Source organism: Hippichthys cyanospilos, chromosome 15, assembly GCF_059441005.1.
Source record: "Hippichthys cyanospilos isolate Australia breed blue-spotted pipefish chromosome 15, RoL_Hcya_1.0, whole genome shotgun sequence".
NCBI classification, from domain to species: domain Eukaryota; kingdom Metazoa; phylum Chordata; class Actinopteri; order Syngnathiformes; family Syngnathidae; genus Hippichthys; species Hippichthys cyanospilos.
In genome coordinates, this window is record NC_142383.1 from 16,682,531 (window position 1) to 16,709,945 (window position 27,415).

A 27,415-nucleotide genomic window follows, 5' to 3' on the forward strand; every position below is an offset into this window, starting at 1 on the left:
TTGAAACAGCAGATTTCTTTTTGGGAAAGCGCCACGTCGAAATTTCATCTTTTTTTTTTTTTCGAGAATGTGTCCATTTTCTGAAAGGGACAACGTCAAAAAAAAGGACATTTTTCGACAAAAAAAGGACATTTTTTGGCCAGAAAACAACACAAGAGTTTGTCTTCTTTTTAAGAAAGTTGAAACAGCAGATTTCTTTTTGGGAAAGCGCCACGTCGAAATGTCATCTTTTTTTTTTTTCGAGAAAAAGTTTGTCTTATTCTTTCGTAAGTGCAACATTAAGAATGTGTCCATTTTCTGAAAGGGACAACATGTCCAAAAAAAGGACATTTTTTGACCCGTACAAAATCCCCAGGGGTTAAATCAGACATGGATTTGAAGTCATTTTATCCATTCAAAAAGCTTGACTGAAAAATATATTTCGTCATTGGATAAAAAAAGGATGCGAAACCACTGGATAACACATGGCGTGCAGAGTACGTTTTAGGGATTTTTTTTTTCTTTTTCGGGGAGACTTATTTTGGTATGGAAGCATGAATCATGCAGGGAAAGGACACCCAGCGAGCTGGCAAAGTCGCTTAGACTGCCGTGGTGGCGTCCAAATGGGGAATTGTCGCTCATGAATCATTGAGCGCGGAGGAAAGAGGAAGGAAGCGTGCTAACAACACACAAATGCAAAAAAAAAACGCACGCATACGCACGCAAAAGCAGACTTTGGAGAAGGGAACTTTTGATAACACATCGCAGCTTTTTTCCTCTTTTTACGAACGTGCAGGATGGATATTTGGTTCTTGGTAATTAGGCCATCCGCATTACCTCGCCCCTCCCACCTTGAGAAAAAAAAAAAAAACGATTTGTGCATTTTGTAACCGCTGTTGTTGTATTGACACCCGGGCGGGATATGTAGGCTGCGATTACGCAACACATTTTAGCGTTTATCTTTCTATGAATACGCGTAAGTGAGAAGCACGTCGTAAAAATCTTGCAGGACTTTGCCGTGGTTACGTAACTTCCACGAGTGGTTCGGGTTGCACGCGTTCAGGACAGAGAGAACAAAAGGGCGGGGTCTCGGCGCCTTATTGGCCCGCGGTGTGATTGACACGACGGGAAAGCCAATGAGCGGCGTCGTTTTCGGCTCGCCCCCTTTACCGTCCCCTCCCGCCCCACCTCCCTCCAGTTTGGCCGCACAGGGCGACGTTTGTCCCGGACTCCGGAACATCTCCGCCTGCTCCAGCTGCTGCGCCTAGAATTCGTCAAGCACGTTATCGAAACGCCGAAATACTTCGCGGAGTGCAAATAAAAGAAGAAAAGGGACGAAAAAAGTGTGCGGAAAACAAAACCCGACTTGGAGCGAGGAGGATTCATGCGGGCTTGGTATGTACGTGGTGGACGCCACTGCGCATGCGCAAAATTCTTAATGTACATCAACCCTGCTCGAAGCGACTTTAAAGACGCTAACTTTCGACGATTTTGTAGCCAATTGCGACTTTTCGTACACTTTTAATCATTTAAGTTAGTTTGTACAAAATTCATCCCCGTAGAAGACACCCCGAGCGCACACACCCCAACTTGCTAGCTGCAAGCATTTCGTCTATTTTTCAATTTTAACCTTTCAAAAATCATGATTAAAAACATTGACGAAAGTGCCCCGCCGCACCGTATTTGAGCGACATCGTAATATTTGCCCCCCGGGTCGCCCTCGCGGCACTTACATAACTTTGATCGCTCCGTACATCGAACTGTCACAAGGAGCTTATAGCGGCTAGGCTGCTAAATGGACACTATTATGTACTTGGGATGCACACGTAACGTTTTTTTATGGGGCAAAGTACAGTCGACCCCCGCATACTCGCGCTCCGGCACCCGCGCATTCTCCGATTTTTTTTATTAACCTTTTCAGAGGCCATTTGGCTTGTATATCAAAATGATTTTTTGATCACAAATCCTCAGGGGTCAGAAGTACCCACGGACAGAACCACAATAAATAAACAGCACTCAATTGTTCATATCTCAAGGTATGTCAAGTAAATAATTATTAATCAACAGCTTTTTCAACAATCAATAATCGTTTAGAGCGAGAGTTCAACTTAAAATGGTCCAAATCTTCAGATTTCTCCCAGCAGCAATTATTCTCTGATTTCTGTAGTCTTTTGTGAAAACGGATTGTTTGTCATTTGTATTGATCCCTTGTGCAGTCTTTCGATCATGTTTGGGACATTTTCTTCCATATCATTCTCGCAATATTTTTTGTCAAGGGATGGCAGTGTGACAACTGTGTCATGCCATGTTAAACTATGACATGTTGTCACAGATTGGGTAAAATTTCTCCCAGTAAACAAAGGGAGACAGGAGAAGCCGCTGTTGAAGTATTTTGAGTTTGAACTGCTATTTGATTCACTACCAGGGGGCATGCTCCACTAGAAAAGGAAATAAGGCACATTACTGTTGTGTTGTTGCAGTATTCTAACAATCCGCGTTTCTGTGTTAAGTCAAATATGTTTGGTGCTGCTCTTGTTTCGTATATAAAGTTTATTGCCTCTTTATTAGCTTCCATATTAAATGCAGCGTGTTTTTCCGCAGGTCCGCATAGCTTCCCTGCAGCATCCCCGCAAGGCCGTCTTCTTCCCTGATGGGTGCGCACTGCCAGGAGGCCACACGCAGACGCAGCCGCAAATCACCCAACCCAGATGACAAGTGCGAAAGAATGAAAACCAGCTAGACGTCGTTCCCCTCTAAAATCATCGCAGTTTGAGTATTTTTTTTTTTCCCATTCGGAAACGCATCTTACGGACGACATGAGCACGGAAGGTTACCAGTACCGAGCGCTGTACGACTACAAGAAGGAGCGCGAGGAGGACATTGACCTCCATGTCGGGGACGTTCTACTGGTGAGCAAGGGGGCGCTGGTGGGCCTGGCGTCGCTGGTCTACACGGACGGGCTGGAGCAGAGGCCCGACGAGATCGGGTGGCTGCCCGGATTCAACGAGACCACGCAGGAGAAGGGAGACTTTCCCGGAACCTACGTCGAGTACATCGGAAAGAAGCGCATCTCGCCGCCCACGCCCAAGCCCCGCCCACTGCGCCCCTTGCCCGTCGCCCCGGCCGCGTTCAGGACCGAAGCCGATTCCGACTCGGAGCAAGGTGAGTGTCAATTTTGATGCTGTTGGTACCAAAAAATATCGGTGCGGTACCGCCCTCATTTTGAGGTATCGATACTTGTGGAGGTTGTAGATACCGGCCTTCGATACTCAAAGGGATACTAAACTCATTGAGCTATTTTCAGCCGTAAAAAGGTTGTTTATAAACAATGAACAGTACAAACATACATATGGTGTTCCTCAGGGTTCCATTTTCGGGCCCCTCTTAATTTCATTTTGTCTCAGCAAAACAGCAAAGTGAATTGTAATTGTAACGTGTGAGACATAAATGGGAAGATCAGAGGCCAAAAGAAGTAGACCATAGACCAAAAATAAATGTCCGCTGCAGTGGACGCAAATAAATAGGCCTGGGTCCCAGCAGACTCTGAATCAGTTTTGTGTCCGCAGCTGAGTCCATTTTGTCTCAGAAAGACAGCAAAGTGAATTGTAACATGTGAGAGACATCATTGGAAAGACCGGAGGTCAAAAGACGTAGACCAAAGTCTAATGTCCACTACAGTGGACACAAATGAATAGGATGAGCCTCAGTAGGATATGGTGTCCCTCAGGGTTCAGTTTTGGGGCGCCTGCGGAGTACACTAGGACTTATTAGGCTAGCTCCAATGATTCCAAAGATACAGAACCAGTTTTTGTCCTCACTTGTAGGACAACTGTAGTGTACTATTTGTGAAACAAAACATGACTTGTTTGAAACTGATTTTAGATCCACTCGTGACATTCAAAAAATGTACCAGCTAACATCTAGGGCAGCGGTGTCCACACTACAGCCCGAGGGCCATTTGCGGTCCCCTAGATCAATTATTTGGCCCACGGCCAATAGAACGGGACAACTTGGAGACATTTTGGACATCCCTGATCTCGGGCTTGAAGGAAAAGTGTCTAAGGGGCCTTTAACGTTACCGTTGATGAAAATGGGGCCGGTGTGGCCCTTGCTTCCTGTAGCCGTTTGTGGCCCATTGCAAAATTCTTTGCTGCGGTTGTACAGCCAACAGTGGAGGGGGGGGGGGGGGCGGTTCTCACTGTCCTCTGCTGTCATGGGAAGTGTGGGGGGGGGGGCGCTAACTGGCTAGTGTGTGCGCAGAAGTGAGGTTTGATGATGGGGCCCTCAGCTCGGGGGGGGGGGGTGATTTATTGTCCGGCACCAAGAAAAAAAAATAATCTCCTCCTCTACTGTGAAAAGGGGGCCACGGGAGCTTACATGAACGCAGCAGATGTGAGGAGGCCCACAAAGTATTCCGCCTTCATTCCTCGGCTCCCAAAAACATGAAAGTGAGCTTCCCTTTTGGCGGGCCCCTCTCTCGCTCGCCAAACAATGGCGGAGGCCCCGCTCAGGTCTTCTCCGCGGGGCCACCTTCACGTCCACATGACACTTACCAAATGTGTTTTCTTGAGAAATGTGGGGCGCCCCCCCCCACCCCGTTGGAGGATTTATTGACGGTGCCTCGCCTTTCTGTAAATATTTTATGCTAGCTTTTCATGGGACAGCTCCGCAGCGGTAAAATATAAATATTGCACTGACAAACCAATGGAAAACAAAAGCACTATTTTAGGGTGTTTTCCGATTAATCGACAGCTAATCAATCAAATTAATTGATATTTGTTTGGCAAAATGAACTCATTTTTGCACTCCTACTTGTCTTTTGGAGACCCAAATTTGTCCGAATCCTCTCAAAAGTAAAAATAAAAATACTCACAAACATCTGCTTTTAATTTTGAAGAAAAAAAAAATCACTTTTAGCATGTTTTCTGATTAATCGCCAACTAATCGATTAAATTAATTGATATGTGTTTGGAAAACTAATTGTTGCACTTCTACTTTTGGAGATTTTGTGTCCAAATCCTCAGAATTTAAGCCTCCCAACAGTAGAATATAAATGCTGATAAACAACTGGTTTTAATTTAAAAAACAAAACCAAAAAAACTGTAATATAGCCTGTTGTCCGATTAATCGACAACTAGTTAAATTAATCGCTAATTATTTTGGACGATCTAAAAAAGCATCAACATCTTAGCCTTTTTTTCTGACTGGATTTAAAATTCAGATTCGACCAATCAAAATGTCGATATTCGCCGATTATTTTTTTGTACTCTAACCATTTACAGCACTTATATACAAATAATAACAGTGACATTATTTATCACATGAACAATAAATTCATACCCTAACTTTGCGAACTGAATATAAATTGTGAAATGTGTTGTCGAGCTCGTTCTGCTTCCCTCAAAGGGAAGCATTGAACGAAGACACCAGAGAGCTGAAATTTCACCCAGATGGTGACAACCTACGTTTGCAACTAAACGTTACCCTAATTAATAAAAAGGAGGACTTGACGAGGTGCGAGCAGAGCAGCTGGGGAGGGTAACATTTCTGTCGGTTCTCCTCGCGAGCAAAAAGAATCAACGCTTGTTGTCTTCCTTTTTTATGCGTTATTCAATGTCCTAGCTTGACCGAACCTGACAACAACGTGTGGAAGTTTAACGTAGCGCGACCAATTAGTTATCACGCCAGCAGTCTCCTAGCTAAAAGATGCGGAAGAAAACGTGCGAAATATCGTCAAGGTACCGCACGGCGGTTCACAAAAAAGAAGACGTGGGATTCCGAGCCCGGATTTTGCTATTCTGCGGGCCTGTGGAATGCGGCCGTTTTAGTGGAACTTATCACTGCAAGACATGTCAAAGCATGTTTGAGATAAAGCGCTGCGGGCCGCATCTCGTGCGTTGGGGGTGGGCGGAGCTTCAGCCTTGAGGTTTGGGGCGGGGGTCGGCGTTGAGGTTTCGGGAGCGCGGCCGACATCTGCTGCTCAGCACTGAGTGTTCCGCTCCGCCGTTTTTTTTTTTTTCTGCTTTGAATCGGAAAGCTTTTAACTGGCCCGGGAAGGATTTATCCCAGATTAGTAAATCCACGGGATTGGCCTGGTGGAGAGTTTGCGTAGCGCGGCGCTCCGTGTGATGTGGCGAGCCTCTGGAATGTTCCTCTTTGGCGGCAGACCGCACGCTTGGGTGACTTTCAGGCATTGTTTTAAGAATTTAGCTGTAACCATGAAGAGCGGCTAGCGGGGTCGGTAGCCAGACGGCGCACTACCAACAGCGGCCAGAGGTGGCGCCAAAAGCAAAGACGAAGCCGATCAAGGCACAAATCTGAAACTGTTATTAGAGAAATAAATCAGTTCCAAAACACCCAAATTATTTCATGGACCCCACTTTGAGAACCGCTGACTTCAAGTGACAGTGTGTAAGATTTAGACCGTGAATTGAAAAAAATGAAGCTTAAGCCTGCTTGGGACCAATCCCATTGTTTACTTTTAAGCAAATTTTCACCAATTAGTAGTCAAAATGTCATTACCGCTCATGTCAAACCAAATTTATTCCAATTTTGGGTCTCAATTGACAGCTAGCGCTGTTCATATTTGGAATTAGCTGAGAAACTCAATGCCATTTCACACTGGTAAATAACATGTTAGGGTGAGAAAAGCAGAAGCTTTTGTCACGCAAACACGTGGGAAACATTGCCCCCTGGTGGTAGGATGGCAAAGCGCTTGATTTGACATGTTAAGCCAGCTTTTTGAATATTAATCTCACAGAGGATCATCTTAATTAATCGTGGCAGCCAATAGCGCGATTAAAATCCGATTAATTCTGCGGCCCCATACTTTTAGCCTCCATTTTTTGGGGGGAAAATGCGTCTTCTATTCGCGGACTTCCATTGTTGTACTTTGTACACCGTCTCTGAACGTATTGTAACGATTGACTTGGTGAGGCCTCGGTGTCGTTTGCCAAGACAGGAAGTCGGAGGGATCCTCCGAAAAAGAGCGAAAATGTTAGCGTACGGTCCAGTTAGCCATCTGAGAGTTACTGATTGATTTTCTCGCCGTTCTCCCGGGCGCAGAAAAGCAAACCCGAGTAGACAAACATTGCTCAAAGCGTCCTCGTAGACCCCCTCGTCGACCGCGCGGTCAAAGTGGCGGGCGGGGTCCGTCTCATTAGGGTCCGTCTCATTAGCGCCGAGAGACGGGATGGGCAAAGCTTCTTTGGCGGCGTCTGACAGCGGGATTAGGCGAGGTGCGAACGTGGCCGGATGACAGCCGGCGGCTTTTTAGCGTGCGGGACACGTGCGCCGGGGAGGGGGCGTGGCCTTACTTAAGTGCTCCGGCATCATCCGTCGTTGCTTGTCAGGTGGCGCGCTGTTCGACCGGCAAACGCAAACACAGCGTATGAAAAGCCATTGAAGCATTTATTCCAGGGCCTCGTTTAACTCATTCGCCACCAGTAAACATTTTTCACGTCCACGCTGTTTTTGCCGCAATGTCTATTTTTATTGGCTGGGTCAATATGACCCGGAGATGTGTGTATTCATCCGAAAGTGTCAAAAACTGTATTTTGATTTCACAAGGTTACAAATGCAATACTTAACTTTACCCGCGTGTTACATTTGTTTTTCGAGCAATAACAACCTGGGTCAATTTGACCCGAGGTCACGTTTAATTATCCACAAGTTTCAGACATTTTTTGCGTATAACTGTATAAGTCTTACGATTCCTGTTTTTTTTTTCCCCTTATTAAAAACTGCAATATTTTGGGTCAAAGAACAGTAAGAACATCTGTGGGTCAATATGACCCGGGGGTGTGTGTATTCATCCGAAAGTGTCAAAAACTGTTATTTTGATTTCACAAGGTTACAAATGCAATACTTAACTTTACCCGCGTGTTACATTTGTTTTTCTAGCAATAACATCCTGGGTCAATTTGACCCGAGGTCACGTTTAATTATCCACAAGTTTCAGACATTTTTTGCGTATAACTGTATAAGTCTTACGATTCCTGTTTTTTTTTCCCCTTATTAAAAACTGCAATATTTTGGGTCAAAGAACAGTAAGAACATCTGTGGGTCAATATGACCCGGGGGTGTGTGTATTCATCCGAAAGTGTCAAAAGCTGTTTTTTGATTCTAAAACCGCTCACGATGTAACAAATAGAAACTGCCGTAATATTCTTGGGTCATTTTGACCCGTGTTTTGCTTGTTCAACAAAAAAAAATGCTTTTTGTTTGAATTAAAAAGGATTAGGTCTTCTAAAGGGCCTTGAAAATTACATTTCACACCTTTCAAATGGGTCAGTTTGACCCACAAGATAACGGGAGGTTTAAACTGGATTTCAAGGATAGGGCTTAAATACGCAAACGTCCTTCTACAGTATCAAGACGCCGGCACATCTGGTAGCGCTCAACGCGCGGCGACTCCCTAAAACCTCACCAAAACGGAGCCGTCCGTCCCCGACTCCCGTTTGATCAAGGAGGCTTTTATACTCTCAAAAGGGTTAAGGCGATGAAAATGCCTTATTTGTTCAATTCCACACATGACACGCCGTTCGCGAGGGGGTTGGGGGGGGGGGGGGGCGGGGCTTTTCCTCTGCGTTTTTGTTTGCCCGCACTTTGAATAAAATAAGCACAGGGCACATTTTGGACGCCCGCCAGTCACTTTGACAGCGCCGTGAAATACTGAAGGTCCTCTTCATATATTTGCGAAGGTGCTGCGTGACCTGAGCGGACCCGGAGCCATCCGCCAACATTCCTCTCATCGGTCCGCTCCAGTTCACTTGCGGCGCCGGCTCGGGCCTGAGGGGGGAGCCGTTTCCTCCGCCGCCGCCGCCCCAATGTGGCACGTTCCACCAAATATGCGCTTGTCTTTCCTTTCGCCACGTGAATTTCGCCGTTGTCACCGCCCGGCCTTCCCAGACGACAAGAAACGTTAGAACCCCAAAATGGCCGTCACCCGAGCCGCAACTCTATATTTATCCCGAGCGCGCGCTATCTTTAGCCCGGTCTCGCCCACGCCGTCTGCAGTTCGCCCGGCGTTCCCCGCCGCCAACGCCGCACGGGCCTGCGCCGACCCGTCCGTGGGCGCCCGGTGTCCCCTAGCTCCGCTTTCCGTAGCGACGGCTTCCATTATCGGAGCTCGTGTTTAGACGCCTTTCTTCAAGGTCCAAAATTATCCGCAGACGCGTTGACCTTGCCCACTGTCTGGGCAGACTTGTCTGCCACGGAAAGCCCCTTTCGCGCTGTCCGTCAAATCACAATTTTTTTTTTTTTAACCCTGTTCTACTAGAAAATAGAATCAAGATTTAATTTTTTTTTTTTTTTTAGTACAGTACAGCAACAAAGTTACCAAATTCCCATTTGGAAAATAGTCGCAAAATGATAACAAATGCTATTTATTTATTGGGATTTTTTTCAGCTAAGTACTTTATAAATTGCTATTATTATACATACACATATATATTATATTATATTATTTTTTTGTATATTTTTTCTAATTTTTATTTAAAAAAAAAATATATATATAGCTTAGGTGTTTATATAGTTTCAACATCAGATTGTTAGAATAGTGCACCAACATAACAGTAACATGCCCGTTTAGTAGAGTGCCCCCGGTGGCAAGTAAAATCATAGTTCAAACTCAATATTTGGATCGCGTCCTCTGTCTCCATTTGTTTACCGGGTGATTGCCCTCCGGTGGCAAGTTAAAAAAAAAAACGCATATAAACCACACTGGACTTTTAGCTGCAGGGTTCAAAGCGTAAGAAAAAAGTAGCAGCTTTGGATAAAACAAGTAATGCCGTGCCATTTATATTTTTTCAACTAGCAAATCCAGAACATAAATCACGTAAGATCGTCTGTTTTAGTTCTAGCTCTTTTTAGAGGCTCTATATAAACCAAATGAAACTTGCTTCTTACTGTAACCTCTGTCAAAGTGGGTCATGAATTTGCAACAAGAGGAAATTGCGGCTGCTAGCTGACTGCAGCCGAGAACCACTGACCACACTATATAGGCGCGTTCTGAAAATCACAAAAAGACTTTTTTGCAGTTTTCTCAGAAAAGAGGAAAAACTGAACCCAATACTCATTATTCATATGCATTTACAACAACCCAGCGGCCATATGGCAGATCACGCTTAGCCCTGCTATAAAATGGACGATTGTCATTTGCCGGCACCCATGTCAATCACCAGGCCAAGCCCCGCCTTTTAAATTAATTAAGTAAAGAAAGTTACTTTTTATACATTGTCGAAAAAATCGCTTTACATTTTTCTGGAAAAAATGCCTCAATTTTCATGGCTGTTTTTGTGAAAAACAGCTTGGTCATTTTCTGTGGGAAAAAAAACACTTTGGAGTACATGGTCATTTTTTGTGGGAAAAAAAATGCCTTACTATACATGTTGTTTTTGTTTTTATTTTTTATTTAAGCCTTACATGGTCTGCGTGGGGGGGGGCAACTTTTTATAGATTTTATATGATTTTTTTTGTGTGAAAAACCACCTTCCAATACATAGTTTTTTTGTCGTTTGTTGTCATTTTTATGAAAAAGTACCTTACCAGGGCCTTTTTTTGACAAATTATGTTTTGGGGGGGGGGGGAACACCTCACTGTACATTTTTAGTGAAAAAAATATTTTTTTTGGGGGGGGGGGACATTACACGTCATTGGAAATTTGTTCAAGATCTCGCGGGCCGGAGTAAACCTCTTTGTGGTCCTTATCTGGCCCGCGGCCCACATGTTTGACACCGATAGTTGAGTTAACTCATTCACTGTTGCTCACAGGCAGCCATATTGAAAGCATAAAACTGTTAAAGCAGAATAAATTTCAGATGATTATTCCCCGGCATAACCAATATTTGTTAAATTGAGTGCATATTTACCGCAAATATCAAAATTTTACGAAGAAAGCCAAGCCGCGTTCGATCATGAAACAATCACGTGCGACGCGGGGTGACGTCTCGTCATGCGGACGGCGTCTGCCAACATGAATGATTTACACAGGGCGGCGGCCGCGGCGGCGCGCGCCAAAGGCTCGGCTTTGTCCGAAACGTTATCTCTCGCTAAGGCCAGCTCGGATATTGCAGTCATTTTTATGGCTGCGATGGGGAAAGGGGAGGGGGCGGGGCTTCAAATATAGCTCCGGCTTGTGAATTAGTTTCTGAGAAAAAGCTGTGTTGGATATCTGGGGGGGGGGGGGGTAATGGCAGCACACAGTGTCCACGCCTCTATTTAGGGAACATTTTGCTAGTCCGTCTCAAAGTTCACTGCTTCTGAGAATAAACCCCCCCACCCCCACCCCACCCCACCCCCCCTTAATGTCTTCCAGATGAACACTTGTCCAACATGCACTTGGGAGTGTCATAAAGAGTTTTTCCTCACACGCAACATGGCCGCCAAAGAGGAAGTGGCTTTGGATGAAGTGCCTTATTATTGGCCCGTTTGAACACTTGCGAGGCGTCCGTTTAATTGCCTGACGTAAAAAAAAAAAAGGGTGGAAGAGGAAAAATGAATTTTCAAAGCAAAATATGGTTTCAAGAAAGACTCTTATTCATAGTATTTTGGACGTTTTTTTGGACGCCGAGACAGTCGAGCCTTTCATGTCCACACCTGGTCCTAAAGGGGGGGGGGCTTGTGGTCCTGGCTTACCTCACATCACAGCGAATGTATTTGCCCAGTGCCTCTCACCCTTGTAAATATTTTTTTTCTTCTTACACTTCACTGGACAGCCGCTACTTTTTCAACTTCCTGTCAGCTTGTAAGCCAAGCACGGCATTTCCTGTGCACCGTTTCTAACCGCATTTTTTTTTTTTTGTAGCCGTAAACCAGAGTGCCGCTTTATTTAATTGCTAGCGCTAGCAATGTAGCAAACGACTAAAGGGCTTTGAAGTCGTTGAGTAACATTTTTTACCCTCGGGCGAATGTTTCCTGTCGTTCAAAATAAATTTGCGCATAATGTTTCATGCCTGACATTCCGAGGCTTGTGGTTTTCGCCTTTCGCGCCGCCGCTAGCATGTTAGCGCCTATCGATAAACTGGATTCTTTTCATCCGCCCCTTTCAGACATAATTAGGGTATTGTGCATTCATTGCGTAATGCGGTCATCAAATTCACCGCGACATAGTTGCTTTCAACTTAAAGGGGCGGGGCTATTGAGCTTGCGCTAAACATCGTTAGCAAAAGTTAGCTTTTTTTGCCATCGGACGTTTTCTTATCAAATCATCACTATTTTTTTTTTTTTTTTCTTTTAATCCTCGCAGGCTTTTGGCTGCCGGACCTGACGGAGCAGTTTTCTCTTCCCGAGACGGCCCCGCCCCATTTGGCACGCCTGCTGGACGCCATCGAGAAAAAAGGTGTGTTTGATTTGTCTGCGGGCGCTTTTGTTCCGTCGTGTACTCATTATAATTATGTAAACAATAATAATAATAATAATACTGCCTGAATGATCCAAGGAACCCCAATTTTTTTTTGTTAGGTCTTGAGAACCCAACGTTGTACCGGACTTTTACTGCAGGGGGCGGTAATGAAGTCAGGCAATATTTTGAGTCTGGTAAGTAAATCTTACATAATGCTAAAAAAAACAGTACCAGTGAACCGGTTTATCGAGGGGGATTCAGATCAGGCCTGCTCTAGTTATTCAACTTTTCTTGAGTAGTCATACAACGTTTTTGTAATGGAGTCTCAGCAAAAATGATGAGTTGCTTTGTGTTCCAATTACTTTACTCTTAATTTGAAAAGATTTTGAGAACTTGTGATTTAGATGTACTTTTTCACTTTTTCTGAAGTAGGCGTACAAGGTTTTTGCAAAGGAGTTGAGTCATAACACAATCTTAAGTTCATGGTCCAATTAATTTGCTCTTGATTTGAGAAAGAACAACTGTCCCGTCTGCAGTTGGCTGGCAGCCATTTAAGGGTGTAGCCTGCCTATGAGGGTCCAGAACGTTTTTGCATAGGAATGATTACTAACACAACTATGTTGCTTCATGTTCCAATACATTTACTCTTAATTTGAAAATCATATGAGAAATGCTGACTTAGATGTACTTTTTCTGAAATAGGCATTCACCGTTTTTGCGAAGGAGTCGAGTCACTAACACAATTATGAGCTGCTTAATGTTCCAATGAATTTGCTCTCAAGTTGAAAAGAAAACCTGCCCTGTCTGCGATTGGCTGGCAGCTAGTTCGGGGTGTAGCCCGCCTACTAGGATCCAGATTTTTGGATTTTCTGTGCATTTCCTTCTCGTCCCTTCAGCTTTATTTATTTGAGAACATCTGACAGACGGAGCACGGACCGATATGTTGCGTTTCGTAGCCTTATTGTATACGTGGCGCGTTTTCAGATCCGGCCTCTGCGGATCTGGACCAGATGGAGCTGGCCGCCCTGTGCGACGGCCTGCGCCGCTACCTTCAGGACCTCCCTCAGCCCATCGTCCCGACCGCAGTGTACGCGCAGCTGGTGCACGCCGCCAAAGGTGAGATTGTGTGTCTGTTCCTCTCGGGCGGAAACGGCGCTGAACACTCAGTACTTTTCGAGCGCAAACCGCCAGACCGCCCCCGCTGCACTTTGATTTCCAGACACCTTTCCAAACTGTTTAATCTTTTCTTTGCGTCAAATAAACACGCCGGCCGTGCTGGGAATCTTTCCCAAAGTTCCTTTCATCGTCTGACTCATGACTGCGCTCGTTAAGTATAAAGTGTTTCTCGGCTCTTTTATGGTGGACGCGAACAGAGCGCTACTTATTTTGTGTCCTCAAAATATTCTTCAACTCCCCCGTTAGGTCGCCGGGTCAAAGTTTGAAACCGTTCAACGGCGTTTTGTCGTACGTGTAGTCGGCGTATCCGTTTCATTTGCATTTGTATGCATTTGTTTTATTATTTTGCAACGTTTTTTGATAAACAAGCAAAACCCGGGTCAGAATGACCCAAGGACATTATTGCTGTTTCTCTGTGTGTGTGTTAGGGGGGGGCACAAGATTAGTTAGTAGGTAGAATTAAATACAATGAAAAAGTTTCAGAAACTTTTGGATCATTACACGAGACCCAGGGTCAAATTGACCCAGGATTTTATCACTATTCCAGAAAAACAAATATAATACACAAATATACATTAGGTATTACCTTTGTTACTTTGTGACTACAACAACAACAAAAATGACACTTTTGGATAAATACTCACACCCCCGGGTCATATTGACCCGTGACGTTATTACTATTCCAGAGAAACAAATTTAATACACAAATATACATTTGGTATTACCTTTGTTACTTTGTGACTACAACAACAACAAAACAACAAAAATAACACTTTTGGATAAATACTCACACCCCCGGGTCATATTGACCCGTGATGTTATTTCTTTTCTTAACACGCAAGTTTACTTTAGGTATGTTTATTATAGGTACGTTTATTATAGGTACGTTTATTAATTTGTGAGTAGGTTCCCAGTCAAAAAAAAAAACACACCCCCGGGTCATATTGACCCTTAGACATTATTGCTATTCTTAAACATGGATAAAATATAGAATTCGGATTATACACATTTCTGACATATTTGTATGATTTAATGGCCTCTGGGTCAAAGTGACCCGGGGCCATTATTGCAATTCCTTGCAAACAAACATAACAGGGGGGCTCAATCCCACAAAATTGCAAATGGCTGCCTTTGTGTAAATGAGATGAAAATTGCTCGTGTTTCCGAAGACGTCTTTTCACGTCAACGGCGCTAATTGTTAACTACCTTCAGAAACTTAACTTTTACTGTTTGGTGGGATAAAAATGACACAATATAACCTATTGAGATATTTTAGTTGTATGGGGAGGGGCTGCTATTGTATTAATTGTTGGGATTCGTTTTATTACTGTTACCATTAGGTGAGCAAAATGAAACTCCTCAACTGACCTCAACATAGTTCTTTGTCCCCAAAAAAATGCGCAGCAGTCCACTGTATCCAAACGTTTGCGTTTTTTTTGGGCGGTAGCGAATGATTGTGATCACAGCCCTTTTTTTTTTTTTTTCGCGGTTGCGTTGCCGTGCAAAATCAGCCGCGTTACCTCACAGGCTGTCTGTCACGTGACCCCCAAACAGGATACGTGCGGTTTGCCGGCGACTCAAACAAGCCTCTCGCGGGCAGCCAATCAGCAGCCGGCGTACCTCGGAGTTTGCTCGGAGCGTGTCCTCGCCGCGGTTGGCGAGTCTGCCACGCGTTCGTTTTGTTCCATTCGCTACCTTCTCACCTCACCGCTTTGTTGTTTTTGGGGATTTCAGAGGTGTCCAATCCGGACGAGTGCGCCCAACAGCTGCGCCGCCTCGCCGGGAGCCCCGCCCTGCCCCCCCAGTACTGGCTGGCCCTGGAGTGCCTGTTGCGCCATTTGGCCCGCGTGTGCCAGAATTCCGCCAAGAACCTGTTGAGCGCCCGCGCTCTGGGGGAAATTTTCAGCCCCGTTTTCTTCAGGCAGCAGAGCTCCAGGTGGGTGCGGGAGTCACACACACAAGTACCAGAAAACACAACACTAATAAGCGCATAATTCAATGGCCCTCATGTAGTTTTTCGGATCAAGATTTTTGCCCCAGTTGTTGCCCTACAGGCCAAATTTGAAGTGGGTCATAATAACAAGCAGGACAAAGTATGATTTTTTTTTTTTTCTGGTTTATCTTCCCCCCCAAATTTCACTGGTGACCCTGCACATCTGGATTAAATTTAACAAAAATTAAAGCATACAATCGGTTGCAAATAAGTCGCTACTGCAGTTCAGTTGTCTTCATGTTTCAATTAGTTTGCTCTCATTTTGAAAAGACAAATGTCACAGCATTAAAACGGGTCCAGTTAGATTTGCTGATACCTGCAGGATCCGTTTTACAATCTCACACACTCAAGGCACTTCAAGTTAATTTGCTTTTAATTTGAAAAGAGAAATTGACTGTTCCAGCCATAGCATTAAAACACATTCAGTTGGATTTGCCGATACCCGCAGTAAACCTTTTATAATCTCACACACTGAAGGCACTTCACATTCTAGTTAATTTGCTCTTAATTTGAAAAGACAAATGGACTATTCCTGCCATAGCATTAAAACACATTCAGTTGGATTTGCTGATACCCGCAGTAAGCCGTTTAGAATCTCACACACTCAAGGCACTTCCCATTCTAGTTAATTTGCTCTTAATTTGAAAAGAGAAATTGACTGTTCCGCTCACATTCAATTTAATTTGCTGATTCCTGCAGGAAGCTTTTTACAATCACACGCACTCACTATACTTCACATTCTAGTTAATTTGCTCATAATTTGAAAAGAAAATGGACTGTTCTCGTCAGAGCCTTAAAACACATTCAATTAGCTAAGATAAGCATGATGTCACGGTAGCGAGTACTTCTGCTGTCGCCTTTTTTTTTCACAGCTTTTTAATTTTTCTCTTCTTCGTTTTCTTCAGCTGTGAGCCCAGCCTGGACGCCCACATCAGAATCATCGAGGTTTTGGTGGCCAATGAATGGACAGAAACTCAGGCAGCTCCAGGTACATTTTTTTTTTTTCGTTGAAAACCTTTTGGCCCGGCATGTGTTATGCTGAGCTTTTAGATTGAACTTAAAAATAATAATAATAGTAAAAAGGAAATTTGCTGACAAATTTGCCCAGGCTACCATGCGGTCTGCTTTTTGAAAATTGGAGCACGTATCTCGATAGCGTCTGGTCTCCACAAGGGGATTTCCAAGACGTATGTTGCAAAGGTAGAAAATGAAAGCCGATTTAAAAAAAAAAAAAAAAAAAAAAGCTCTTGTGACGATGCATCGGCACTCCGGTGGTCTCCCGCCTGGTTTCCTGCCCGTTGCCTCGTGGCACAATGGTGCTTTTACAGCACTCGTTAAACGCGCCGCCGTTGATGTTTTACTAGCTGCTGTGCTCTATTTATACTTTTCTGCTGCTGGCTCTCAGCTGTCACTCATTTACACCTGCGGGAGCAATTTTGGGGTGAACCATGGGAGGAAATATCGTTTGGGGCGTGGATGGGGGGGGGGGGGGGGCATCGCGTTATGTTCTAACGGTATTCGAGTCATTTTTGTCATAGCTTGTGGAAAAAGCATAGCAGCAAAGTATAATGACTTAGCAATATATATACAGTATGTAATTAAAGCATTAGCTTTAGTTTTTTTATAATGTGTTATAGATTTTCAAAAGAGCATAATAATACTAATGATAATGACTAGAATAATAATAGTATCGAACCCAAATCATCCACTGCTACTGGCTCTGTTTTATAGACGAAAGCACTTAACACTTGTGGTGTAGTTTGTCCAATCCGTCGATGGTTACTTCAAAGGCATTAGACGCAAGGGAGCTGAAATTTCACCCAGATGGTGACAAGACCATTTAGTAATCAGACTAGCAGGAGTCTGACATTACTTGGCTGAAATGACCCCAAAATCAACAAAATACCGCACACTGGCTAACTCATGAGGACATTGCGGAGCTGAAATTTCACCCGGACAATGGGTTCCAACATGTCAAAGTTGAACATGACACGGCCACTTTTTTAGCACACTAGCAGGAGTGTGTCAATCCTTGGTCAAAATGACCCAGAAATGGACAAAATACCGCACAAGGGGCAACTCTTGAAGACAGCGTGGAGCTGAAATTCCACCCAGATGTTGAGCGACATGTCAAAGTTGGAACATGACACGACCACGTAGTTAACACACTAGAATGTGTGGCATCTCTTGGCTAAAATGACCCAAAAATGCACAAAATACCGCACAACTCTTGAAGACAGTTTGGAGCTGAAATTTCACCCGGACGTTGAGTGACAAATGTGAAAGTTGAACATGGCACGACCGCTTAGTGATCACACTAGCGAATACCGCGCGAATAATGTGGAAGAAAATGTCCAAAAAATGGACACAATAGCGCACAAGTGTAAAAGTGTGTGCATCGTGGCGTTTGCTTTAAAGTAGACACGCAAAAAGCAGCAGCAGTCAGCTCAGGTGCTCAGGAAGTGCTAGGCACACACACACACACACACGCATATTGTAGATTTTTAAGTGAAAGGCCCGTGTGTGAGTGTGTGCGTGCCTCCTCCCGGCGACCGCTCATCTATTTTAAGCTAGCGACAAAAGGTCCACTTAGATTTGGTTGGCTGGAAAGCGGAGCCGCCACAGAGCGCCTCTTGTTCGGCCCCGGCCGCCTCCCCCGTTTGCCCCCGCTCGCCCCCACCCTCCCAAAGTGTCCAGCTCAGCAAATATTTGATAGTTTGCAAGTTAATCATAAGCTGCCCCCCCCCCCCTTCTCCAAACACACCAGAGAGATAGAGAAAGGGGCGGGGACTCGGGCCGAGCGAGCGAGAGACAGGGAGAGAGAGAGAGTGGGGCTCGCATGCAGCTGACGGCGCCACCAAGGAGGCTAATCATTAGCGCGGCAACGTTCGGCGCGCCACCGATTAGCCGGGACTACGCACATGGAATGCTACGCTATGCTAGCTGAGCCCAGGAACTCATTTTGGATTTAATGTGAATTTTTGGTTTTTGTTTTGTTTGTTTTTTTACTATTGGAAAGACAAGACGGCGACAAGAGAAATATGCACAACTTGCAACGTAAGTCGACTTGGCGGCCGCAATCGGCGTTCTGGACGATTACGATTTTAATCGATTCGATTGAGTTTGGTTTATTAAAAAAAAGAATGTTAAAAATACCTCGTCAGTTTTAGGTGTTTATTCATTAATTTATTTCAAGTTTTAGGCTAAAGGAAGTCAGAAAATGGAGGGAGTGAACATGTTTTGTAAATCACTCGTGCAGCCCCTTTTGCAAAAGATCGATTTCACAATTTTGCTCATTTTTAAATATTTGGTTTTTAAAAAGTGATAAAATCAAGAATAAATTTGTTTTATTGCCCAGCTATGGCCTGCGAGCCCTTCATGGAGTACCCGCAAATCTCTTTGAATGCATTTTAATACTGTGTGCACTTTCCTTCTCAAATTAAGAGCAAATCAATTAGAACATGATGCTCCTTGTTATTAGCGCTGTTGTGACTCCTTTACTAAACATCCAGATGCAGATTGTCATTAGTGGCGCAGTTTTTTTGGCATATAAGCCAGAAATAAAACAGATAATCTTATAAACAATTTTAGGGCGTTCCTGAATAAAGTATAAAAATAGTATCAAAGTTCATTTTAAGGCATGGCTTGTGCACACACTTTACAAAATATACACATTGCATTATTTTCCTAATTTTGTAAATATTTTTAAAAGCGTGATCATTTTAAGTTATTTGCGGATCATTTTTTTTCCTTCTACCACTCAATTTGTTCAGTGGCATCAGTTCTATCCATACATACGGAGGTTAAATTTGTTAACACCCACAAAAAAATTGAAAAATGCTATAGTCTGTCTTCCTAGTGTGTGACGTGATGCATAGCCATTAACAGGGCTCTACCGCCACCTACTGGCTTGAGGTGAAACGCAGGTTAACAAAGAATTTTCCGTTTGCTGACATAGTTTGACCGCCGCTCAACGGAATGTTGCAAAAATCGCAGGAAAATCAATGTCATGAATCCTATTAGAATCCATCACAAAAAAATGTCATTATAAAGGTTTTATATGGTCCAAGATTTGGACAATTATTATTTTTGTACGTCCAGCCGCAGTCACATAGAACTGTCAGAATCGTTGCATTTTGAAATTTAACATCTTTTAATCATCTGCTGGAAATTTCAGCTCCCTAGTGTTTTTCCCCATTGTTTCTTTTACGATATAAAAAAAAAAAAATCAAAGGAATTTCCATCATTTGTAACGTAACGGGTTGAGGGGGTAGAAGAAAACTATTTCACAAGGGGTACATGAACGCACCGCCCGAAGAATTTCATTTCCAAATGAAAACTCTAGAATTTTACCGGTCCCAAATGGCGCAAGTTTGCTGGACGCGAGGCGCAATTTCACTGGCTTATTTAGGTGCGGCGCTCCGCTTTCACGACCCCGACTGCATTCCGCTTGAGCCTTTTCCACCTTTCCAAGAAGCGCCGTCTATTTTAGCAGCGCTCAGGAAATGGAGGCGGTTATCCGTGTCACGACGCCGGATTACCAGCGTATTTCAGAGCCCGGGGCGGGTTGGGGGGGGGGGGGGTGGATTTGAGCGTGTGGACGTGCGTTGCTGCAGCGCGGCTCGCCGGGCTTTGTGTGCGGGGCCACAGCGCCGAGGGGAGGGGCCGAGGGAGGATGACGAGGGAGGAAGCGCGCGAGGCGGGCAGAGGACGAGAGATGCGGGAGGACGCGCGAGCCGGCTTTGTCGTCCGGAACCTTTTAGCAGCCGTTTAATGATCCTCCGCCGCCGCGATCGAAGCCAGGGGGAACACGGGGAGGGGGGTTTTCGGGGATGACTTCACGCCGCCGCCAAACGAAGGATGCCGGAGCGCCCGGTGACACGGCTCCCGCCTGATTGGCCGCGGTGAGTGATGTAACTCGTTACCGAGCAGGATCCCGCTCGCCGATTCTTTTTGCCGCGGCCTTACTCAAAAGGTTCCGTCGGAATCTGCGGGAATTCCGTGACTCGAAATGTGAGTGGGTGTGTGTACTTTTAAAACATCGGGAGGACCGGATTCGAAAGTAGATTTTTTTTTTTTTTGTTCTTTTTCGACGTCTGTAGTCGTCGGCGGCAGTGAACGTCGTACAAAGTGGAAGTGGCGTGCAGGTGGCAGCTCCGAGCGCCCGCCGCGCCGCTCGCAAAGGCCGGTTAAAAATAGCTCGCTACCTTAAGCGCCACCCATGAAACTGTCAACGCCGGAGGGGCACCGGCGCGGATTTGAGATTATTTCCGCCGTTCGCAATGTACCGACGGGTCGCACGCCATCTCTCGCCAGCTGTTGCCGTAAAGACGCGCTCGCACGCAAAGTCAGGAATGTTCCGCCGAGGGAAGCATGAACGGCTTTGTGGGTTCATTGGCGGATTTTCTCAATGGAGTCGCCCCCCCCCGCCCCACCCACCAACCCAGGGGAGGGCGCGCGCTCTTCCGATCAATGGAAGACGTGCATGGATGGCTACCTGGAAGACCAGCCGTATTGGGACCTAATGTCACTCTCTAGTTATCTTAATCCTTGTGAGAAAAAAAAAACACTAAGGAGCTGAAATTTCCAGCGGATGACTAAAACATGTGGAATTTCAAAATGCAACGATTCAGACATTTCTATGTGATTGCAGCTGGACATGCGAAATTTTGTGTACAAAAACCATCATTGTCCAAATTTTGGACCATATAAAACCATTATAATTCAATTTTTTTAGATGCATTTTAATAGAGTCCATTAATTGATTTTCCTGCGGTTTTTTGCAATATTCCGTTGAGCGGCGGTCAAAATATGTCAGCAAACAGAAAATTCTTTGTTGACTTGTGTTTCACCTCAAGGCAATAGGTGGCGGTAGAGACCAGGTGATGGCTATGTCTTTAAGTGTTATCACTTCACGGGCTACAAAGACAGACCATACCATGTTTCAATGCTAGCTAGCTAGCTTAATGCTAACACTATGAATCGTATCAAGTTAGTGACACACAACGCCCCCTTCAGGCTTTCGTACAAATTTTCCGAAAGTTAATAACAGACAACGGCGCATTCCGACCTACAAATTCGTTTGCGTTGCCCAAGGACGTCTTGTTTAGCAAAACCACCAGCACATCTTCTCGCAGATAAAGAATTTCCGTTTCCGAAGATTGTTTTGCTGCAGGTTTTGCCCCTACCGTAGTTACGTAACTTGAGTTTCGTGCATCTCGGTTATAAAATAATTTGGATTACAAGTGACATTTTTTGAAGACATATTTCCTCAGTTTCGCAGATATCCGCCCTCATAAATTGATACCTCTCGGCCTTGTGGGAAAAGGGAAAGGTTGTAACGCTGTACGTGTTGTCATTCAGCTCTACCTCCGAAGCCGCCCAAGCCCGTCCCCGTCGCTAACAACGTTCACAACAACAGCATGGCGCTGCAGGACGCCGAATGGTACTGGGGGGACATCTCCCGCGAGGAGGTCAACGAGAAGCTGCGAGACACGGCAGACGGCACTTTTTTGGTGCGAGACGCCTCCACCAAGATGCACGGGGACTACACGCTCACGCTCAGGTAAGCCGTCGACCCCGTGTCGCACCTTTGTTTTTGTTTGAAAGATTTTTGTCATTCTGGACAATTGCCATTTTGATCAAACATTGATTGATTGAAAAATGTCCTGACAAAAATAATGTGTACTGCTTTTAAATGTTTTGCATGAACTTTCATAGTTTGGACATAAATTGCTTAAATGCCACAATTAACTCATTCAAGCCCCCTTTATGGACAAAAATTGTAAAAATGTGATAATAGTGAAAATAACTACGCTGTATATTTATATATTTATGAAATAGGAATTTTTATTATGTCTGAATTAGAGTATTATGATTTTGAATACTTTTGCATTATGGGTGTCCAGGCTAAGCCAATCATTGAAGTCATTGAAAGTCTTGCAAATGCCATGTTGGCTGCTAGCGCCTCCCTGTGGTTTTTGGAGTATCAACACAAAAATTGCACCCAGTTCGCGAGTTGGCGTTGAAAGGATTCATGCGTGATAAAGCTTTGGGTTTTCAATTGTCCAAAATTGGCAATGCAGCATGTCCAATTTTGAATGGCAGTAAATGAGCCTGACATGGGCTAAATTTGACAACTATAGGGTGTAATAGTCTTCGGTTTTTTTTTTTCCCTACAGGAAAGGCGGCAACAATAAGCTCATCAAGATATTCCACCGCGACGGCAAGTACGGCTTCTCGGACCCGCTCACCTTCAGCTCGGTGGTGGAGCTCATCAACCACTACCGCAACGAGTCGCTGGCGCAGTACAACCCCAAGCTGGACGTCAAGCTGCTCTACCCGGTCTCCAAGCACCAGCAGGTACGTGCGCTTGCCGCTTCCGCTCCACATGAGGGCGCCGTTCGTCTTTGTGACGCCGCGCGCTGCGTCCTCAGGATCAGGTGGTGAAAGAAGACAACATCGAGGCGGTGGGCAGGAAGCTGTGCGAGTACCACCAGCAGTACCAGGAGAAGAACAAGGAGTACGACCGTTTGTACGAGGAGTACACCAGAACCTCGCAGGTGAGCGGCGCCGTCGGTCGCCCGGCGGCGGACCCGGCGGCTTTGCGCTAACAAGACGGTTCCGCCTCAGGAAATCCAAATGAAAAGGACGGCCATCGAGGCCTTCAACGAGACCATCAAGATCTTCGAGGAGCAGTGTCAAACTCAGGAGCGCTACAGCAAGGAGTACATCGAGAAGTTCAGGAGGGAGGGAAACGACAAGGAGATCCAGAGGTAAAGTCCCGAAGCCGCGGGCGGAAAAGCGAAAGAAGCGGGGGCGGAGCTAAACGGGGCCGACCGGCGCTTTCAGGATCATGGGCAACTACGAGAAGCTCAAGTCCAGGATTAGCGAGATCGTGGACAGCAAGAGCCGCTTGGAGGAGGACCTGAAGAAGCAGGCGGCGGACTACCGAGAGATCGACAAGCGCATGAACAGCATCAAGCCCGACCTCATCCAGCTGCGCAAGACCCGAGACCAGTACCTCATGTGAGTGGACCCTAATATTTCTCTAATAAATTAGGTATTCATTTCATGAATTCTGACGTGCGAGCGTCTGCGGCCGTCCCGCAGGTGGTTGACCCAGAAGGGCGTCAGGCAGAAGAAGCTCAACGAGTGGCTGGGAATCAAGAACGACAACGCCGAAGAGTGAGTAAGCCGTCCGCTCCGTCCCGCTAACGCTAACCGCGTCCGTCCCGCCGACGCTAACCGCGTCCGCCGCTTGCCGCAGTCAATACTCGATGGTGGAGGACGACGAAGACCTGCCGCATCACGACGAGCGCTCGTGGAAGCTGGGCAACATCAACCGGCTGCAGGCCGAGGCGCTCCTCCAGGGCAAGCGGGACGGGACCTTCCTGGTGCGCGAGAGCAGCAAGGCCGGATGCTACGCCTGCAGCGTCGTGTACGTATTTCACGGGAAAAAAAAAAAAGTCGTCCGTTGGCGCCGAATCTTTTTTAAAACTGATGGTAAATGTCCCTCTGCGCAGCGTGGACGGCGAGGTGAAGCACTGCGTCATCAACAAGACGCCGTCGGGCTTCGGTTTCGCCGAGCCCTACAACCTGTACGCCTCCCTCAAAGAACTGGTCCTCCACTACCAGCACACGTCTCTGGTGCAGCACAACGACTCTCTGAATGTGACGCTCGCCTACCCCGTTTACGCTCAGCAGAGGCGGTGAGCTGGCGGGGAAGATTTGGGGGGGGGCGGAGCTAAAAGACGGACACCCCCGAGCGGCGCTTTCGGCGACTGCCCGACGAGTCTGAATGTACATTTGATCTTCTGGTTGTGCGCGGGATGGAGCGCCCCCCCATGGACACTTGGAGAAGGCCTTTTCCTAAACGGTGCTTGCGGACTCAAAGAACGCTTTACTCGCCGCGACGGAACTCGACTACCCCCGTTTTTGTGTTGGGTGCACGTGTTAGGCCGCGTGTGTGAGTGTTTGTCTTGAAAATGTGAGCGTGTGAGAGTTAAATGCAAGAGTGTGTGAGCGTTTGCGCTTGAGTAAGCTAACTATGATTAGGAGCGTTTGAGTGTGTGGTAATAAGTGATTTTGTGAAAGTATGTGTGAGAGCTCGTGTGAGAGTTTGAGCTTCTAAGTAATTAAGAATCTTTGAGTGTATGAGAGGTGAGTGTGTGAGTGAATGCCTGACCATTTGAGTGAGTTCCTAAGTGAATAAGAACATTTTTGTGTATGGGTGTAAAACAGCATGTGTGAGAGCGAGTGTGTGAGTGAGTGCCTGAGCTTGAGTGCTCAAGTGTGAATAAGAATAAGTGTATGGGATAAGTGATGGTGAGTTTGTGCAAGTATGTGTGAGAGTATGAAAGTGTGTGAGTAAATATTTGAGCTTGAGTGAGTTGTGAAAATTAGAGCATCTGTGTGTACAGGAGTGACTGCCTTTGTGAAAGTATGTGTGAGAGTTAATGTGTGAGTGTTTGCGCTGTGAAAGTATGTGTGAGAGTTAATTCTGAGTGTTCGACTGCGTTAGTGAGTTCTTAAGTATAAGAGCGCCTGAGTGTACAGGAGTGACTGAAATTGTCAAAGTATGTGTGAGAGTTAATGTGTGAGAGTGATCATTTGTGTGCGTTTGTGAGTTCCTAAGTGTGAATAAGAGCATTTAAGTGTATGAGTTTGACAAAGTTGGTGCGTGCGAGCACATTATGTGAGACTGTTTTTATGTGAGATCGTCCATGTGACCAAAACTCATCAAGTGATGAAAGAAGAGTGCGCGTGTTGAGATACTCGCTGGTATGAACTGTCCAATAGCAGACGTGGATCAGCTGATCAATAATGTAGCATAATGGCACTTTTAAAACGTTTTTTTTTCTTCCAAGTCCTATGGACTTTTTTTTTTTCGCAGGCAGAGGCGGTGAAACTATGAACCAAGCGCACCAAAGCAAAAAAAAAAAACATGAAAAAAAAACACGCAAAAAAAAGTTCCCAGAGTTGATTTTCCTTTTTTTTAATTTTTCGTTTTCTGATCTGCTATGCAAATGTTTGTCCCCACTCTGTTGCAAAACCGTCAGATAAGCTTGTGTAAATATCCACATTTGGGATTTTTTTCACCTCTGAATGCCAACCTACCGTCAACGTATGATTTTCGTATTTGTTTGTTTTTTAGTCACGATAATAATTATTATAATAGTCCGACTTTATGATAAAACGACGGAGGGGAGGAAGAAGATTATTTTATTAGTCCTGCTCACGTTCTCAGGCAGAACTTTCGGTCGCTCAGAAACGCAGTGGACGCGGAACAACACAGGATAGATTTTATTTTCATATAACAAAGATATATAAAAATAGAAATATATACCCCGCACCAAATCAAGATAACATCCATGATTCACTTTAGTATTTTTCTGTATCAGAAAATGAAATATGTAAACCGGGTGAATGAGCTCATTTCACCTTCCATTTCCATGCTGACGTTATTAGCATTAGCTTTTAAAACGACTTCGCCCCTTGCTAGCACGTCCGTTTGTTTACCGATTTACGCTGCTCACCAAATGTCAAAAACGTGGGGGGGGGGATCATAAAATACCGAGATAACGATTATTTACAAATTCTGAGCAAATCCGTCGGAAAACATCGTAACTCCTGCTGCCATCTAGTGGAAGAGCGCTGAATTGCTTTTCCAATCACAATTTGTCGTACGCAAACAAAAAAAAAAACAGCATTTGCGGGAAATTTGAAACGTTCGTACTAATCGAGTGAATCACGTAGCGTTAGCTAACAAGCTAACCGTAAAAGGTGCGCGAATGTCATCGCTAACTGTAGCGAGTGTATATTTTTGTTAAAACAAATGTTTTTTTTTGACCGAACGAGAAAAAAAAACTCAATAAGGCTACTAAATGTGTCATGTGACATTTTGTTTCACCTTTTTAAAGAAGCTGCTGATGTCGTTATTTCATGTTATGACCGTATGATGATGATTTTTTTTAAATAATTTCTTCAGCATCGTGCACCATTTTTTTTGCTTGTTTTTTTTTTTCCCTCTGGCTTTGTACGAAATTTGGACTTTTTTTTTTTTTTTTTGGCAAGAGGTCCCGACCATGTTTGCTTGATTGACTTGATGGTTTACCAGTGTTGCTTCAAACTTGTATTGGGCTCTGTTCAAAAATAAAAACTTTCTTTTTAACAAAAAAATTGTCATTATTACAACATGACTGACATATGAAAAAAATTGTACAATTTTTGCCGTTTATATTAATAGCCGCGCTGGCCAACCAGCGGTTAAAGGCCGTGTTGAGGGAAGGACAAAAAATATCAAAAATAATAAGGCACGGAGTTCAGATGGCTTATCAGTGAGAGGGCGGATAGTGCGAGAGAGCAGCCGGTTCAGGTCTTGCTTAATCATTAACTGATATTGGTACAAAGGAGGCTTGCAAAACTAGGGTTAAGGTTTCAAAGGAAGGTTGAGGTTTCAAGGTAGGGTTTTAAAATTCGGATTACAAGCTATGGTTAGAGTTTCAAAGTAGGCTTGGGGGTTTCAAACCGTTTCAATTGCGATGTGGAAAGAATGTACAGCGTTTTTTTTTTTTTTAATGGTATTGTAAATATAAGCATGTAAATGTAAGACAATTTTGTTTAGCAAAAAAATTGACTTTGTAAAACATGTTTTTTTTTAATTATTTATTTTTTATAAAAAATGGCCATGTAAAGTAGTACTTTTTTTTCCTTTTCACAAAAAAGAACTATGCATAGTAAGGCATTTTTTCACAAAAACGAACCACTTTTTTTTTGCAAATAACGATGTATATTAAGTCTTTTTTTCCTTCACAAAAAACGACTAGAAGGTTTTTTTTCGCAAAAAAATAACCAGATGTATAGTGAGGGGTTTTTTTTTCACAAAAAACCGTGTCGAGCAAGTTTTTTTTTCTTTTTTTTTT

The 27,415-nt window shown here is 44.6% G+C and overlaps 1 protein-coding gene and 1 long non-coding RNA gene across 3 annotated transcripts in view; one reads left to right on the forward strand and one right to left on the reverse strand.

The window, feature by feature from the left end:
- LOC148411972 (uncharacterized) overlaps positions 1–1,772 on the reverse strand; it is a 3,853-nt gene extending 2,081 nt beyond the window's left edge. The window contains exon 1 of the long non-coding RNA XR_015867907.1: positions 1,713–1,772. This is a non-coding gene — a long non-coding RNA (uncharacterized LOC148411972). The remainder of the gene's footprint in view (positions 1–1,712) is intronic.
- Positions 1,190–26,672, forward strand: pik3r1 (phosphoinositide-3-kinase, regulatory subunit 1 (alpha)). 2 transcript variants are annotated; one of them, XM_088434459.1, is made up of 15 exons: positions 1,190–1,374; positions 2,581–3,141; positions 12,227–12,319; positions 12,442–12,516; positions 13,307–13,438; positions 15,233–15,434; positions 16,397–16,479; positions 21,855–22,056; positions 22,673–22,853; positions 22,928–23,053; positions 23,124–23,266; positions 23,343–23,519; positions 23,604–23,678; positions 23,761–23,931; positions 24,017–26,672. In XM_088434459.1, the coding sequence occupies exons 2-15, from the start codon at positions 2,796–2,798 to the stop codon at positions 24,204–24,206; spliced, it is 2,196 nt and encodes a 731-aa protein (XP_088290585.1). In that variant the 5' UTR covers positions 1,190–1,374; positions 2,581–2,795; the 3' UTR covers positions 24,207–26,672. The 2 variants fall into 2 exon arrangements, with proteins under 2 accessions (XP_088290585.1, XP_088290586.1); XM_088434460.1 differs by lacking the exons at positions 1,190–1,374; positions 2,581–3,141; positions 12,227–12,319; ... (2 more) ...; positions 15,233–15,434; positions 16,397–16,479 and adding an exon at positions 18,290–18,548.
- The last annotated feature ends 743 nt before the right edge of the window (positions 26,673–27,415 follow it).